The following is an 18,429-nucleotide window of genomic DNA, read 5'->3' on the forward strand; positions in this document are numbered from 1 at the left end:
TGCCGCGACTCCTGAAAAACTTTTTCATTCCGCGTCGCCCCATCAAGCTCTAGCTGGATCCGCTCCTCTGCTATCAATGAGAGGAACTGTTCTTCCACAACAGACAACAAAACTTTTTGGTTGTTAAAAAAAAGGTGCGCTCGTTCAAACCAGTTGCATTTGATCCTTCGCTGGCTGTGCTGATTTAAATCTAGCGGTTCTTTTGTGTTTGTGTCGCAAGTTCAGTGACGCAGGTAGTGACGATTCTCTCCGGCCAATACGTGATCAGCAGAGTTTACACGTCACGTTTTGGTAACGGTACGGTTCACTTGGAACCCCAACTGAGGTGGTACTAAAAAAAGTACCAGGTACTGTATCCAGTGGAAAATCCCCCAAAAGTGAACCGTACCGTGCCGTACCATGCAGTGGAAAAGAGCCATATGTAGGACGAGAAGCAGTTTACTGGGGTTTGGAACAGAGCTCCTGTACGAAAGGTGGTGAAGGTAATGTTTTGTGTTTAGTCTGTGTGTCTCTGTGTTGATATATTGGCCTGTGAAGAGCAGATATGCGAATAAAGCAGTTGTGATTCATATGTCTTTGACCACCGTGTCACGTGTAAACCTCACGTGGGCGGCTTACACAGGACTGTTGACCCCTGGAAACACACACATCCCCCTGCATTACGCCTGCAAGCTGTATCTGAACTGAATCATAGGTTCCTTATTCATACGTGTGTGTCAGGAGGCCATGTCCATCAAAATGCTGGAAGTGCGTTATTTATATTACTCTGAGGTTTGGTTAAGCTCTTAGGATTGGCGAAGGTGGCTATACTGGGTGCTTCTTGCTGGTGTAGAGGGTTTAATTTAATCTTGAGAGAGGGTTTACACAGATTTTTGGCTTGGTATAGACTGTTTGCTCTTCTGTAAGTATGTTTACATGTAGCCTACATTTATAATTAAGCAACAGCAGGTTTTTTGTGGTCTTGCTACAGTCTTTATCCCCTTGTCCAATGCATAACTGAATATTTAAAGAGGTAAATACATGTCACCTCAATCTTTTGGTGCAAAAGGCAGTTGTATTCTGATTAATATGAAAAACAGAATGGTACAATTTCAGTCAGCCGTTTATATGACAAAAAGGCTAATTATTGACTGAAAATGAACTTTTAAAGTATATGCAAACATGATCTAAGAACTGGTTTAGAGGGTTTAAACTAATCTGAGAGCTGGTGTAAAGTGTTCATACTGATCTGAGTGCAGGTAGAGAGGTTTTCCTCTGGTCTGAGAGCTGGTTTACACTGAGCCGTTGTAGTGGGGATTTGTATTTGATGATAAGCCCTGCAGGTACATGCTGATTTACAGCGCAGGCCTTTATTACAGCAGTGCCCTGTGGCTTTGGAATTTATTGAGGGACCTGAGACTATGCGTAAAGCCCTGCTAACATTTCCGCAGGCAGATTTTTCAGAACACATTTCAGTGTGACGTATCTTAACACACTCCGATAGAGGGCAAACACACTCACACAGAAACACAACCCCTTTCTTGCCAAAAAAAATAAATCAATCAATCACATGCACACATTTTCAGGCTTGTTGGTGTTGGTTGGTGTGTGTGTGAGTTGGAGGCTGTTTAGAGCACATTCACATGCATGAAGCTCCCATCAACCAATTTTACCACTCTCTATCACATGTGACAGGAAACTGACCTCTGCGTACTCAAAAGGCTTAAAAACACCTCCGTCACCACTGGGAAAGACAGATGAAAATATTGAAGCTTAGTAACCATCTCTGCCCCAACCTCCTCCTCCTCCCTTTTTCCCTTTTCACAACTGTTTGTTATTTTACCTGCCTGTCTTTATGGTTCGCTAAGCTCTACTAACACTCAAAAACCCAAATGCATGACTCACACCCAAAGATGTGCAGGGCAGCACATACATGATTGGTCAACTCTGGTCTTGTTGAAACAAGACCATCTGATACAGCTAAAGCATTTTTCTCACACATGCATGCCATTCACAACGTCCCGATCCATAGAATATCATTTTATTGATTAGATTCCATATGGCGCACAGTACATCTAGTATGTAATCATGTATCGATACAAAAACGTTTTCCTTTGCACAGAAACAACGTGTCTGACACGGCACTCAAATCAGACAAAACACACACGCACACTCATATTTGTCTGTTTATCTTCCCGCCACCAGTCAGAAAGGAGGAGGAACTGTAGTGAAAAAGTGTCCAAATGTCACCGAACTGCCTGTTCCCACAAGGTCCAGCTTTTCGAACCTGCAGATGGGTCCCGGAGTGTCTCATTCTCTCTTTTGTTCTCAATAGAAAAATATTTCAGAATTCCAATTTTTCCATTTTATTTGCAGAACTCTTTCTATTGGTGGATAAGTTCGGAAGGAGTCGTTCGGTCACCCTGTGATGTTCTTGTGTTTGACCAATAGGCTTTTTCTGCGTACCTGTGTCCTTGTAATTGAAGCCAGGCAGTGCTCGATGTAATTCCCACCACCGAGGAAACTCAAGGTCCCTTGGCCCATGACCACGTCCTGCAAGGGTACAAATCCAAGAATCACTCTCAGTGTGTCCAGAGATCTGCGTTAAACAGGCGTCCATCACATCGAGATTTATATATCCATAAGGGGTCAGAGGTCAAGAGCAAGCGTCACTTCCCCCATCCTGAGCAGCCCAGTGTCATCTTCCACGTTCTTCTCTGTGAGATGTCAACCCTTCTGTCATATCTCCTTTGGACACCACCCCTCACCTCCACCTGCTCTCAACCCACGTGGATCCTTCTTCTCACAGAGTAGTGTAGATGTAAACAAACACGATGACGAAGAGGTTCAAGAAGGTGCCAATGATCCCCAGCAGGGCCAAGATGGACTCCTCTCGTTCCTCTTTACCCTCTTGCGCCCGAACCTCCTCTATACTGACGGTGGTCGTCCCCATTCTGACCCCCCCACCTCTGTCTCCAGGGTGCTTATCTGTGGAGAAACAGGAGAGCAGAATGAGACAAACAATCGACAAGACGTGGAAGCCTCTTTTTGGTGGCCACCAGAAGCACTCATCCAGAGGCCAGACCGAACGCTCGGTGGAGCGGCACGGAGGGTGAGATTTCCCTCTCTGCTGATTGCCCAGCTGCGAGTGTGGCGTAATGAACACAAAAGAGGATGTCTCCCCCCACCTCCGTGATGGATTTCCCCCTCAGAAAATGATATTTCCCTGCGGAGCTGCTACAACAGGGCGACTCTCGGAAGCTGAGATGATTTACTGTACGTTTAAACCTTCTCACTTGCTGTTCGCTTCTGCTACGCACACTAAACGATTTCTCTTTTCTCATCCCGTCATGGTTTATGGTGCCACATTCATTGGAGCAGACGTAGAAGCGTATACATCCAGGTTCCTACAGCTAGGTACAAGAACATCAACCTCGATAAGCAGCCTGGGGCCAAACGTACAGCTCGGCGAAGTGGACAAGAAAGCAGGTACACAGATTGACTGACACAAATGGAAAGCAAGATGGAAAGTATAGCAAGAAAACAGGGAGTCTTACCCTACGGCGTGGGAGATCTGGGGAAAGATCCAGCATGCTGTGGGCTCATCACAGGAGAGGCATATCTGGGCTGGCGGCAACATGAGGACCAGCTGGCCAAACGTCCGATGTCCCCGATATCGTAAAGGAGGAGAAAAAAGAAATTGAGAGGTGGAGAGAGAGAAAGAGGGAGAAAAGAGTAGGTCTACAACAGCATCTCCTTGAACCGTGTGCGTTACGCAGACAACAATCTCAGTCCCCAACGTCCCTCCCCTTCGCTCTCGCTCTCTCTCTACCTCTCCCTCTGGCTTTCTCTCGCTCTTTCTGTCAGTATTCCAGCCTCCTTATGTATCACCAGCCCTTCCTTTTGTTCCACGCTCATTCAGATACTCTTTTATGCTTTTCCACGTTGTTTATTTTTTTTTATTCTTTGCTTGAACGCCTTACATCTTTCATTCAAGAGATGCTTGGAGAAATCCGCTTCCTCCCCCTCCCTCTTTCTTGTTCTCTCTCTTTCCTTTTACTTAAAAAAAAAAAATCACTCTTCAGCTCTGTCTCCCCTCCTTTCTCTCCCCTTCCTCTCACTGTCACACACTCTCATTCTCTGCTCTGTCACTCTTGTCTATCTGACCCTTTTAGCATCTGAAAGCAGGGCTTCTCAGCATTTGTAACAAATACCGACCCCCACCTTATCTCCTTCGCCTCCTCCGCAATTTCTTTCCCTTCTTCTTTTGCGCTCCTCTTTTTCCGTGGGTGTAAAAGTGCTACAGATGCGCGCAAACTCCTCCAGATGCTCGGCAGATCGGCGACCTGAGGCTGCGAGCTCCCCACCCTGCCGTTCTCTGTCCGTAGCCGATGGCAGTCTTGTGGTTATAGGTCCCGTCTCGAAGCCTGAAAGCGGCGTGCATTGCATAACCAAGCAGAGCGACTGGTAACCGCGGAAACAGAGCGAGCGAGGGAGATCGGGAGGGTGGGCGGCGAGGAGGCTCACACGTCAAATGTCTTTATTGCCAAGAACAATGTAGAGCTACTCCGAAATGAGGAGAAGGATCCTAATGGAGAGGAGGTGTGGGATGGTGGCCCGAATTTATATTTGGGATTTGATAGATCACGTATGTACACAAAACCATCATGAAGTCTCCTGTCTTCTGATTATTGATGATCCCAGACTATTTTTCAGGCTTTTTTGATTATTTATCCAGTTTTTGGCCTTTTCAGAAAGTATACTCTTATGGAAGAACACTAAGACTATGAAAGCCTATGTGCATAGACATTTTTTATCGTGTTTCTGTTTTTATTGGTAGTGATAGTATAGGCAGGAAATGATGAGAGATTAGGGCTAAAAGGATAGGAAATGTTGCGAATTGGATATGAACTTGTGATGGCTACTTAAACACTAATTCTTAATGTTTCAGAACTTGTCTACTAACCTATAGGCCAATGCACACAGTTTTTTTAAAAGAGGAAGTACAGCAATTTCCTCAAACTATTTTGATTTTACACACTAAAAATCCTTAAAAAACAAAATAAATTAACTTAAGCAACACTTAAGAAACAATTGTTTTTAAAGCATGTACCTTTAACATATGTGTATTTTGTCATATTGCATTGTCCGTTTTTTCCTTTTCTTAAAGTATAAACAACTTAAGAACAAGTGGGAAAAAAATTGCCAGTTCGGTAAGACAAAGTAAATTCAAGGCAAAATCTGACAATAAGTCTTAATATTTTATGCAGCATTGTTATGTTTGTAGGATTTTTATTATTTCTACTGTGAAACATGTCAAAAGACTAAATAAAACAACTAATTAAGAAGTCATTATTGGTCGGCGCCAATAGCCTTGTGGGCAGCGCGCCAAAATACAGCGTCATTGCGCTACGGGCGTCCCGAGTTCGAATCCAGACTCGAGGACCTTTCCCGATCCCGCCCCCTGTCTCTCTCCCACTTTGCTTCCTGTCATTTCTGATCTCTCTTATCATAATAAAGGCCAAAAATAAATCTTAAAAAAAAAAGGAAAAAAAAGAAGTCATTATTGTGAAGAAGATGCAAGAACATCTTTTATAGGACAGTTTAGAAAAAGATCACATTGACATGTAAAATTAAGTTTGTCCCTGAACTTTTGATCATGGGCCCCTCATAGTAAATAAATGTCTTTTTAAGTGGCCTTTAATGCTGACAGCTTTGGAACTGAAGTGTGAAAAAATGGCATCTTGTTTTCTTGTAATCCTCGTCTAAATGCAAGCTACCGTGAACACCGTGCACTGACTCACTCTGACCCTTGAGGAGTATGATTCTTGTTTCCTTACTCACCATCAGTGGAAATAAAATACAACACAACCTCCCCTCCTCCTCCTCCTCGTGTACTTCTGACCATTTGTTTCCCTATGCGTTTTATGATTCTCCGTCTTGCTTTTTGCCCTTATCTGATCTCCTGTCCATTGGTGTGTGTTAATAAACTATCAACCTCATTGTCCACATTAACATTTGAATGGACGGGGGCAGAATAGAGGATCTGTATACACTCCTTCCCTGCCATATCCAGTCCAATAAAATCATATATCAGTGTTATGTGCTACATAAATAAGTTGGTTTTCTTCTAGCAGCCCTCGGACCTCAGCAAAGCTAGATCAATTATTTACTGTTTCAATCTGAAATAATCCTGACCTCTGGTCAGGCGCACAATTACAGGAGGTCAATAAAAGGCTTTACCTTTAGGCATAAGGAGCAAAACTGAGTGGTCTGAGAGAATGTAGTTGACTGTAGAATCTTGAAACAGCATGTGGAAACCAGTTTACTTCTGTAATGTTATTTTTGTGAGGGAAGATGATATTCAAAGAGGAATTGATTGAATCTTGAAAAGTGGGCGCTTCAAAGCAAACAGGAGCCCGGTGGCTGAAGGGGAGGAGCTGCACTATAATTTTTGAATCTTTCTCTACATTTTTTATAAAAATGTGTTTGTATTGATTCTTAAACCAATTTCTTGGAACCTTTTTTCTTTAAAGTGGCCGGCAGAACAACTGTTTTTTTTGTTGTTTTTTTTAGAAAGTTGACAAGACTTTTTTTTTTAAATGCATGCTCTTATGTCATAAATGATGATAAATCAGGTCATAAATGATAAATCTCTGCTGTAGAACTTCATTGTCAGTGTTTCATCCTGATGCTTCCAGAGGTGCTGTGTGTGTGTATTGACACATTTTTGATACGAGATTCCATAACCAAAAATGAATGATTATGAACTTTATTTCCTTCAACCATCTTCATCATAATTATCTGAGAGCATGTCTCATGTCAGGAAACACCCCACCCTCTCTCTCTCTCTCTCTCTCTCCCCCTCTCCCTCTCTCTCTAAATCTTTTGTTCTCTCTCTATAGCTCTCTCTCATTGATAATTAGTATCGGCACATTTCAGTCACCATAATGTGCAGAAATTATTGCACAGGCTAATTAAATGAAATTATCATGTGGGTGAATTCCCTCAGTCCTGGGTTCCCAGTACCATGCCAGAACATTTAAAACGGGTTAGAAGTCATGAAGAAAGAGGCAGGATTTTTTTTCATCTGCTCTAAGTGGAGTTCCTTGTCAATGAGCCGTTGTTTATATTCATTTATTTGTTTGTAATTTTCTCTCTCTGGAGCTGTGGATCATATAATCATCAAGCTGACAGCCAGTGGTGGGCGATTATGGAGCGATCTCATTACTGTACGTGCGTGTGACCATAATATTACGAAGTTCTGCTGACTCGAAGATCTGCTTGTGTTGTAATATTGATCTTCTATTAGTATCTGATTCAAATCGCTTAAGACAAAGCACCTCCTTTAACCTCTGATACACTTCGGAAGCGAGGTTAACTCATCGGAAAATCTACAAAAATAATATAGTGTCTGTATTAAGTTTATTGTAATAAAAGGCCTTATTCTTGAAATAAGAGCATTTCGAATTTGTGATCATTCAGAATCATTTGTAAAATCACTCGCATAATTCTTTGTATTCATTCAATTCACTGCAACAATTTACGCAACAGTGCTAAAATAATCAGATTATTGGCTTTTCCATTTTTTTGGCATCTTTGGAACCAAATTTTCAGTGGCCATTATTCAAATGCATCCCTAGTCTTGAATCTAGTAGTGTGTTTATATGTAGCTTTTAATGGTGTAATACAGACCTTGAGCAAGGTTCTGCTGAGACTCTCAGAAATGGACATCAGTGAATTGGGTCAGCGCTGACAAGCTTTTCAAACCTGCCGCAACATCTTGCAGGATGCGTTCATACTCCCCTCGATCAAACGCCAAAAACGGAGAGAGTGAGTGATGGCTCGGAAACCTTTTAATGGATGTGTGTGCACTCATCCGATGCCCATTCCTGCCTTTTCCCATTTTTTTCTCTTCTAAATCGCCACCAGGATCATTATAGAGGACAAACTCTGAACAACGCACACAATTCATATCTGACAGTCAAAACCTGCGAGACTCATTAATTATTGTTCTCTTGCGGAGTTTTGTTTGTTTTGAGTGTGTGGTGTCTTTTTCTCATTAAGATGTTTGTAGCGAAGGTGTGTAATAAGATTCAGCCTGTTTCCTCTCAGCTGTGATGTATTAATATATCTCATTCTGCTCATTTGAACAGGTGCCCTTTGTAAAGTCATATTCTCCTCTCTCCAAAGCTCTTTGACAGCGTGTGTGTGCCCACACAAAATGCCAAATGTCAGTCAGAGGGCTTGTCAAAATTAATTACGCCCTCCTGCGTGGAGAGATATAGATACCCCCCTTTTTACCTGGATGGGTGCACGGGAGCTAAATTGGATAAAGGAATGAGAGTGGAGGAGTGTAAGGAAGGATGGGAGGACAGGAAAGGTATGGTCATTAAAATGAAGCAGTCACAGAAAGTGACTGGACCACAAGATTATCTTAGCTTCGTTAGCCTTCAGTCGACTTCGGTTTATGGACTGTAGGATGCTGTTTTTAAAACTGGTTTATACTGGTTTAGATAGTTATGCTGGTAATGTGGGCACAATTTCTAACCTTGGCTCTACATCAGAAATACACAGTTAAAAAGTTTTGGGTCAATAGTTTTTTTTTTTTTTATTATTAAAAAGTATTTTTATTCAGCAAGAATGCATGGAATTGATCAGAAATGACATTAAAACATTTGTAAGTTACAAAATATTTTCATTTCAATTAAATGCTGTCCTTGGAAACTGTCTTTTCATTCCAGAATCCTGTATCAGGGTTTTCAGAACAAAATAATTTTTACTGTATTTTTGTCAAATAAATGCAGCCTTGATGAGGCCCCCCCAATATCATACAAACCCCAAACTTTTGAACGTTAGTGTAGGTTGAGCTTTTCCCCCCCACTTTTTTGGACACAATGTCATTAGAGCCTTTGAGAAACTGAGTCCTCTTCAGATGAGAGAAATGCTCTGAATGATTTAGTGGCTTTAAATGATGCAGAAAGGGAAGAATGCGCTTTGTTATCCTTCCGTTAGCTGAAGGTTTTATAGCAGCTTCACAGAGGAGGAAAATTACAGCCCTGTGGTCGTCATCATTAGCTCAATCAAACATCCTTGTGCATAAACAGCCTCTGCTGGCACAGGGTTTCCTCAGATACAAGACTATTTTCCTGAAAATTACAGCTTTTGTGCCGCGCCGACACCTCCTTTAAGCGACTCGTACATAAACGTCTGGAAGGGTGCCACTTTCTCATGAGGGTGTGAATGTTAATGCCCACAATCAGATTGCCCAGGCACCAAAGTGTCTGCTGGCTGACTCCACATGTTTAAGTAACTTTGTGAGCCGCCAGCGTTCATTGTAATCTCTGGGCTCAGCTGGATTGAATCCACAAAGAGTGGCATTTTGAATCTAGGCTCATTCTGCCAGTGCTTTTGGTTTTGGTGTTGTACTGGAACAATGAGTGAATTGTTGTACCCAACCTTAAATAGCAGACCTATCCATTTAGTAGTTATGTACACTACCATTCAAAAGTTTGGGGTCAAAAAAGTTGTTTTTTTTTACTTCACCAAAGCTGCATTTCTTTGATACATTTTGTGCTCAAGAAACATTTATTATCAATGTTGACAAAAGTTGTGCTGCATTTTCTGAAAACCTTGATAATTTTTTTTTACAGGATTTTTGATGAATACAAAGTTCAAAATAATTTTTTTAAATAGAAATCCTTTGTCACCTTATATATGCGTTCTGTCAAATTTGATAGATTTAATGTGTCCTTTCTGATTAAAAGTATTAATTTCTTTAAAAAATATATCTTTTAAACGGTTATTAAAGGTAGTTACTTCTACATGATATATCTGTACCTTATATTGGTTATCCGCTGATATTAGACTTTTTTTATATAGTATCGGTCAGTAATGGATATTTAATTATTCATATTCATTTAGCCTATTTCTGCATTTAAATTACTTTTATCATCATCTAAGTTTGACTTCAAGTTCATCTTTAAAAGCATTAATAATGTAATACTCTTAAATGTGATCTTTAGCAAATAATGAATATATATTCATATATAAATAATGAATATATAATGAATGCATTTTTTTCATACTCATGCAAATTTCAATTTGTGATTCCTAAATTCACTTGTAGCATTTAAACCAATTGATTTTAGTTTTTGATTCTTTATTTTTATTTATTTAGACTTTTTAATATCAACTCTTTACGCATTATCAGCCAAAACATGAAAATAATTATCAGTTTATTTGTTTCAAACAGAATTTTAATATTGTGGCATCTCTATTTTGCGCATTTTAAAATAAGGTGTGGTGTCTAATGGAGCCATGGGCATATGAATATGACCTGCATAAAAGCATGAATAAACCCTCTATCTTTCTCCTCCTTTGACTCACTGCTCTCTTTTATTTTCCTTGTGTATTTGGCACATGGATCAGGCGATGTTCTCTTCAGTGTGTTGAGTCAGTGGTCCGGCTGTGCCATCAGTCCGTGTCCTGCGTCTCAGTGTTGTCTGTGCTAGAGAGATGTAGAAGTGTGAAAGGGAGATGCAGCAGCGCTCGTCTTGTTTTATTCCTCGTTCTTTTGCATTATTGATGGAGCGCTTCTCTGAGCTTTTGCAGCATGTTGTGTCTTTCTTTCCAGCTGGCACTCATGTGAAGGATTCTCGCTCGCTCACTCACACACTCCAGACAGGCGGAGGACTCTTGTGCCCTGAATGATTTGGGAAGCATGATTTTTGTGTCAGTCATTAGACTCGAGGCCCAGTTCTGCTCTGCAAAGCGGCATTTAAAATCAGACTCCTGTCAGCCTGATTTACTTCTACAAAAGTATGCTAGTGTTACTTCAAACACACCAAAATAAATGTGCGCACACACACAGTGGAGTCATATTAGAAGAGGGTACTTTTTGTCTTGCTCTCTTCATCTGCGTGTCATGAACAGTTATGCATTTCTGCATGTTGTAAATAACCAGATTAAAATTTTAACCAACCCACGAGGCAAAAAGCAAGTGTGCATTTCTGTGCTGCTGCTGGTGTCTTGTCCCGCCTGTCCTCGAAATCTTTGTTGTCATGGTGACAAAGAGTTTCTGCCACATGCTCAGAGAACTGTCACACACACACACACACTCAGCACCCCTAAAGTTTATTCTGAGTACTACATGTTTCTCATGTGTGAGTGGGGCCTGTGAAGTGGGGTGTAGTAAACAACTAAATATTAAGCAGCACAGGTTTTAACATTGATAGTATGTAGGGATGTAACGATTAACTGCGAGCCGGTTGAAAATCGATTTAAATATGTGACGATTCAAATCGGTTGAGATGCTAAACAAATCGCGATTCAATTAGGGGTAGGAGTTTATAAGATTTGAGTGAATCGTTACATCCCTAATAGCATGAAATGTTTCTTGAGCAGCAAATCAGCATATTAGTATGATTTCTGAAGGATCATGTGACACTGGAGACTTGAATAATGGCTGCTGAAAATTCAGATCTGCCATCACAGTTTATAATTACATTTTGAAATATATTCAAATAGAAAACAAGTATTTTAAATTGTAATATTTCACAATTTTATTGTATTTTTGATCAAATAAATGCAGCCTTGGTAAGCATAGGATACTTACCTACCCCAAATTTGTGAAAGGTAGTTTACAGTTCAATTGAGTTGTACCATTATTTTTTTTTAGTCAAGCCAAGTCATTTTTTTTTATTTAAGCCCTTTTTTTACAACATTGTTTTGATTGCTTTAAAGTAAATTCTCAGTGATAAACAGGAAAGTACCAGAATTAATGATGCAAACTTCAAAAATGGCAAATCCAAAATTTCTGCTATAAAGCAGCTGTAGCAATGCAATATTGTATCATTTTTCAGCTCCAGCCAGTTCAGTGTTGGTTCAGTTCAGTTCAATAACTATGTAAAGTTCATTTATTATTAAACAGGATCAATTCAGCAGTAAGTAGCTCAACTGAAAACAGTAGTGGTGTGATTCAGCTCGAATCAGTTCAGTGTTGATTCAGTTCAGTAACAATGTGGCAAAATTCATTAAATATGAACAAATTCGATTTGGCTGTTCAGCTCAATTCAGATCAAGTTTTGTTCTCATCCAAAAGCATCAGTGCCATGAAATTAATAATATTACTGAAAGCGTCTTTTAGACCCCAACTAAGCAAGCCAAAGGGAACTGTGACAAGGAACCCAAACTCCATCAAGTTACAGAAATGGAGGGAAGAAAAAACATGAGCAATGAGAATCTCTATCTAGTACTTTAAAAGATCAAGAACAACATCCTGTATTCTATGATATGCCTGTTTGGAATGGCTAAAGAGTTTTTTTTTTTGTGCTTTTTTCTTCAACATTCTTTTGCATGTTTTCTCATAAGGTTGTGACCTGTGTGAGCTAATTAGAGGAGAGTGTTTTTTGAAGATGAGCGGAAGCGGCTGTTTTTAAGATGTCTCTTGAGTGTGCATGAGGCTCTCTCTCTCATACAGAGCACGAAGCTTGTGTTTGAGACTATATTGTTCCTTTTAGACATTGAGCCGATGGGGGGAGAGTTCAGCCATAAAGGTCTTCTGGTACAAATGAAGAATCGTTTAAAGCAGTGGAGCTGTGGATCAGGCTCAGTTTGAGTCCAGATGACCTGTGACCCTTAGAGTCTTTTCCTGGGGAGGAGAGAATGGATGGATGATATTGTAGTGTCCTTAGAGCTGCTGTGAGGAGTTTGACATAAGACTGTAATATTATCTGTAGTCATGTAATCTCTCCTCTCCTCTTCTTCTTTTTTCTGCTTTTTTTTCTTCTCCTTCTATCTGGTCTTCTCCTCTGTTTTTTGCTCTCTTAAATTGTTTTTAACTCCTCTTATCTAAATGCCTCTCCTCTTCGGTTTTCCTCTCTCCTCCCCTTTGTCTTTCCTTTTCTTCTTCCTTCTTTCTAGTCTCTTCTCCTTTCTCCTATTATCTCTTCTCCTCTATTTTGTTTTCTTCCCCCACTTGTCTGTTCTTCCTCTTTTTTTTCTTCTTGTGTTCTCCTCTCGTCTCCTTTCCTCTTTCGCCTCTTGTCTAATCTTCTCCTCTGCTCTCTCCTTTCTTGTCTTCTCCAATCCATCTGGTCTCCTCTCCTGATTGCTTCTTTACTCCTCTCCACTCCAGCTTTCACATCTCCCCCCTTTTTATTGATTTCTCTTGTCTCTATTATTATTATTTTTTACATCTTTTCTGGTCTTCTACTCTGCTTTCTCCTTTCTTGTCTCCTCCCTTCTCCTTATTTCAGGTCTCCTACCCATCTTCTCTCCTCCCCTCCTTTCTTGTTTCCTTATTTCTACTCTTCTCTCCTTCTGCTTCCTCCTTTCTTCCTGTTCTCCGTTCTGTTCGCCTCTTCTCCTTACTGGTCACCTTTCCACTTGTCCTTCCTTGTGTTCTTCTCCGCTGCTTTGTCCTTCCTTCTCATTTCCTCTCCTCTTTTTCTGGTGTCGTCTGCCGTCTCTTCTCCTCCGTTCTGTTTGTCCCTCCTCTTTTCTGGTCCCGTCTGGTCTCCTCTCCCCACTCCATGTCTCTTTGCATTTCTTGTCTCTTCTCTCCTTCTGTCGTTTCTCCGGTTTTCCCCTCCTCTATCCTCCTGTCCTGCTGTGTCCTCCCTCCTCTCTTCCTCCATCTCCGCTCTTCTCTGCGTACGGCGAGGGAGGGCAGGGGAGCTGACGTATGTGTCCTCTCCGCTCTCACTAACATTGTTTATCATCCACCCAATCCAGCATGGAGCTGAATGTCTGATGAGGCAGAGAGAGGGCCAGAGAGGAGGATTGGTGTGCAGTAAATCAGTTAGTCTGTAAATGAGATGAGAGTGAAGGAGAAACAGTCTGAACTGAGGAGGGCATGAGGAGAATCTGGAACGTAGACTGACATTGAGATGATACAACACACACACTAAACGCTCTCTGATCTATGGTGTCCTCGAAGTGGGCGCACACTCAAACGAAACCCTTTGATGGAGCTCCTTCAGTCGTTTGAAATTCCTCTTTCTTCTTAGAAACACACACACACAAGTCACTCAAACATGCACACAGTATTCCTGCTCCTTACATTCACTGCACACTGATAATATGAGCCTGATTATAGCGTTTTGCTTGAAGACCCTCAGTAATCGCTCTCTGTCTCGTTCCCTTTCATCCTTTATTCTCTTACTGTCCTCGTTCTGGATTTAAGACTCCACTGTGCCACAAAAGGATTATCGTGCCTTCTCCAAACAGGAAATGCATACACAAAGAGCCATCATGCCTCAAACCTCAGGCATCTCAACGTACTCGGGAGAAGATTGATTGAGTTTTTTTGGTCATGTCTGAATTAAAAAATAAAATAAAATCTGTTGTTTTCCCCCCTAACTTTTCTTCATACAGCCAAGGTATCTTTTCTGTGCTATTATGTTGTTTTAAAGGGATAGTTCACAGAAAATTGTCATTATTGACTCAAACCTGTATGACTTACTTTCTTTTGTGCAGCATAAAAGATATTTTTTGAAATGTCTTTTCTTTTCTTTTTTTTGCATCCATACAATGGAAGTCAATGGTAACCAAAACTTTTTGGTTTCCAACATTCTTAAAAGCATCATCTTTTCTATTTTGCTAAAGAAAGTAAGTCATATAGGTTTCAAATGACATAATGGTGAGTATATGTTGACATGATCTTTTTTATTTTTGAGTAAACTGTCCCTTTAGACAGGCATGACACAAGTTTCCTTGTTTGTCCATCCATAAGATGGTCATAAGGTGACTTTTCCATATGATAAAACAGCTTGTATGTCCTGTTCAGGGATTCAAACTGTTTAAATCTTCGAAATCAATGATGTACCTAAAAACATCTATATTAAAAACGTTATTAACCTTGAGAGACTGAAAGTTTGTGTATGTGTGGATCGTCCCTTGTGTCCTTCTGTCATTTAAGAGATGTAATCGACTTTGTCTTTTATAAGCATCCTGTCTCTGTACGTAATGTCTCCCTCTCTCTCTGTCTCCTGCAGTTTTGGACATGGCGCGTCACGTCCCCCTGTATCGTGCTCTGTTAGAGCTGCTGAGGGCCATCTCCACCTGCACCAGCCTGGTTCCTCTGCTCTTGCCGCTATCAGGAGACGCTGCAGAGGAAGAGGAGGATGAAGAACGCACCGAGTGTCAGACCTCCGTCGGCATGTTACTGGCCAAAATGAAGACCTGTGTGGACACCTACACCAACCGCCTCAGGTGAGCTCTTCCTTTTAGACACACACACACACACACACACACACACACATTCAGTCCACCGGTCGGTCACACTAATGGACAGAGGACAGACGGAGTGACTGCTGATGGATGGATGCCCACCCTGTGACACTCACTGTCTCTGACCTCCATGGAAAAACCTGGCTTATACCCACAAGATGTAACCTGATGCTATAGCCACAAGTCACAACCAGTGTTTCACCAGAGGAGTAACACACAGTGATAAATGACTGCTAGATCAGTCAGTGCTCCTCAGCTGCCCCCGAAAAGCCTCTAATCCCCAGTGGCCTTCAAACTGTCCTGAGCTTTTGCCTTCTCACGCTAGTCCATAATTTAGCTTTGGCCTTTTTAGTGTGTTTTTGCCAGAATTTTCGCTGAACCCACCACAAAAAAATAAATCATGAATTCGATTTTTAGCAACGTATTGTGTATCAGAAATATTTTTTTTTCTTTTTCTTTTTTTCTTTTCTTTTCGTTCTTTCGTTCGTTGTTCTTTTTTTCCAAAAAAAAGTTTTGTTTAATTTACAAATGTATTTTTAAAATTCTTAATTTCTATAATTTGTTTATTATTATTATTTTTATTTAAATTTTTGTATTAATGTTTTAACAATGAAACAAACTTATTTGTATAAATATGAATTAAAAATACATATTTATTAGGGCTGCACGATATATCGTTTCAGCATCTATTTCGCGATGTGCGCATCCGCGATAGTCACATCGCAGGATGTGCGATGGTTAGTATACTGATCGTTATATTTATACTGATCGTTTTCTTTGCTCACACACAGACACCGCGTCTACACCGGACGCGACAGCTGTACAGAGATACCCATTTTTAAATGAAGTTAGTAGCAGAGCTACTGCAAGCGATTTTCAGTGCTGGAAATCCATTTATCCTTTGTTGAAACTTCTGGGTCGTCGTGGAGAGCGCAGGTCATGGTTGCTTAGCAACGGCAGACGCCACGAAAGCGCAAGCTCCCGAGCACTTTGGAAAGAATGAGAAAAGGCGCGACATGTGAACAGCCCCAAAGTCTTTCTACACTGGACGTGACAAAGCGACCTTTGAAAATCATTTGAACTTTGTGCCAGTACGTCATAAGTAGAACGAGGCATCAGTTTATTGTCGGGGATTTGTCGTGTCGCGTCGCGCCGCATCCAGTATAGTCAGTCACACCGCATCACTGATTATAATGGGTTCTATAGTATTTTGTCGCGCCGCATCCAATGTAAACAGCGTCACTGATTATAATGGGTTCTATAGTATTTTGTCGCGCCGCATCCAGTGTAAACCGCATCAGTGATTATAATGGGTTCTATAGTATTTTGTCGCGCCGCATCCAGTGTAAACCGTATCACTGACAGCGTCACTGATTATAATGGGTTCTATAGTATTTTGTCGCGCCGCATCCAGTGTAAACCGCATCACTGATTATAATTGGTTCTATAGTATTTTGTCGCGTCACGCCGCGCCACATCCAGTGTAAACCGCATCACTGATTATAATGGGTTCTATAGTATTTTGTTGTCGCGCCGCTCGCGTCTGATGTAGACACGGTGAGAGCCACGCAGATGCACGTTGAACATCGAATTCCGTTCACGTCCGCGTCTATTTGTGCCTGAAATGACACATACGCGCGAAATTGTCAAAATGCATGTCTCTGCAAGTGTCCTTAGGTGAAGGTAAACAATTGAGAATCAAATTAGTTTAATGTTCCTGCTTTCTGTCATGAATGTTAATCAAACAACAAAACACATAGAGAAAAACACTTTAAGCTTTAACACAGATTTATTAGATTTAATTTATAGTGAAAACTGTGCATTGTTATTTTACATTTGATTATTCCATTTCACATGATTAATTTTACTTGTGATGTTTTCTATATGGGATGATTAGCCTAATCCTCATGAACACGTGACGCTGGCGCGTGGTATCAGACATGAACTATACAGAATGCGAACAAGATTAACTGTAATACAAGGAGATAATGGCGCAAAAGCAATTTCAGATTTTTTTAAATGCCCAGCCCAGCAAAAACTTTCAAAAATCGGCATCCAAACAACACCAGCCCCAGCACGAGCACCGACGTAAGTGAACCAGCCCCCACCCTCTCCCTCACCCAACACGGACACACACAGCACCCCCAAACGAAAACATCTTCCCGCGCCCCTGCTGTAGGGCAGTATTTCTTGAGACTTGAAACAGAACTGAAGCAAAAGCAGGACAGTGCTGGATGTATAGTGGTCAGTCAGGAGAGGGATGGTGTGTATTTCACTGGCTGAAAGACACTCCCTGCTTGTCTGAGGGCCTCGGGGGACATGGAGTGACTGTTTGCTCTGACAAAATAAGCCAAAGAGAATCGCCTGATCGTTTTCTCCAAGGATTTTTAAACGGAGAGTCAGCTTTACTGGGCACTTTTGTTTGTCAGACTATTCTTAATCTATGTCGTGCTAATTCTTTAAGATCTTTCATTTGAACCAGCGGCCCTTAGTCATAGCCAGGGTGTATTTTCAGTCAGGGATGTTGTGTGATCAACGTTTAGTCCCTCAGAAAAACGGATGTGACCATGGCAATTCCTAATCCTGCGATTCAAAGCTCTTGAGATAAGTCACATCCGTTTATTAACATTTACAAATATGTCCTTCTGAGGTCCTCTAGACCAAAGCTAAGTGAGTGTTTGCTCCTAGGCAGAAACCCTTGTGGTCATGAAGAAGTAAGGTTTGGAAATAGCAGGAATTTCCACTCTTACGTTGGAGAACCACATCAGTACATCCACATATGTGACCCTGAACCACAAAACCAGTCATAAGGGTAAATTTTTCGAAATTGAGATTTACACATCATCCGAAAGCCGAATAAATATAATGAATAAATAAATAAAATGTTGTTATGATAGGACAATATTTGGCCGAGATACAACTATTTGAAAATCTGGAATCTAAGGGTGCAAAAAAATCTAAATACTGAGAAAATTGCCTTTAAAGATGTCCAAATTAAGTTCTTAGCAATGCATATTACTTCACACGCACGCATGCTCGCGGGCGTGAATTAAGAATCACAAACGGCTGTTTGTCTTCAAAAAGTCTTCAAGGCATTTTAGGACACAACATCGTCAAGTAAGTAACTAACGAATGTTACAGTATTCACTGTAGTTGTCCGCTAATAAAAACATAGTTTTATCAGTCATTATCCGTGTATGCCATTGTTTTGCGTTT

General features: G+C 40.9%; 1 protein-coding gene across 1 annotated transcript in view; it reads left to right on the forward strand.

Moving 5' to 3' along the window:
- Positions 1-18,429, forward strand: part of birc6 (baculoviral IAP repeat containing 6) — a 109,571-nt gene that overhangs the window by 72,541 nt on the left and 18,601 nt on the right. Inside the window, 1 exon segment of the mRNA XM_016558538.1 lies at positions 14,979-15,195. Coding sequence (XP_016414024.1) covers positions 14,979-15,195 — 217 coding nt within the window.

The sequence above is a fragment of the Sinocyclocheilus rhinocerous genome, unplaced genomic scaffold (assembly GCF_001515625.1).
Source record: "Sinocyclocheilus rhinocerous isolate Xijiao unplaced genomic scaffold, SAMN03320098_v1.1 scaffold851, whole genome shotgun sequence".
Taxonomy (NCBI): domain Eukaryota; kingdom Metazoa; phylum Chordata; class Actinopteri; order Cypriniformes; family Cyprinidae; genus Sinocyclocheilus; species Sinocyclocheilus rhinocerous.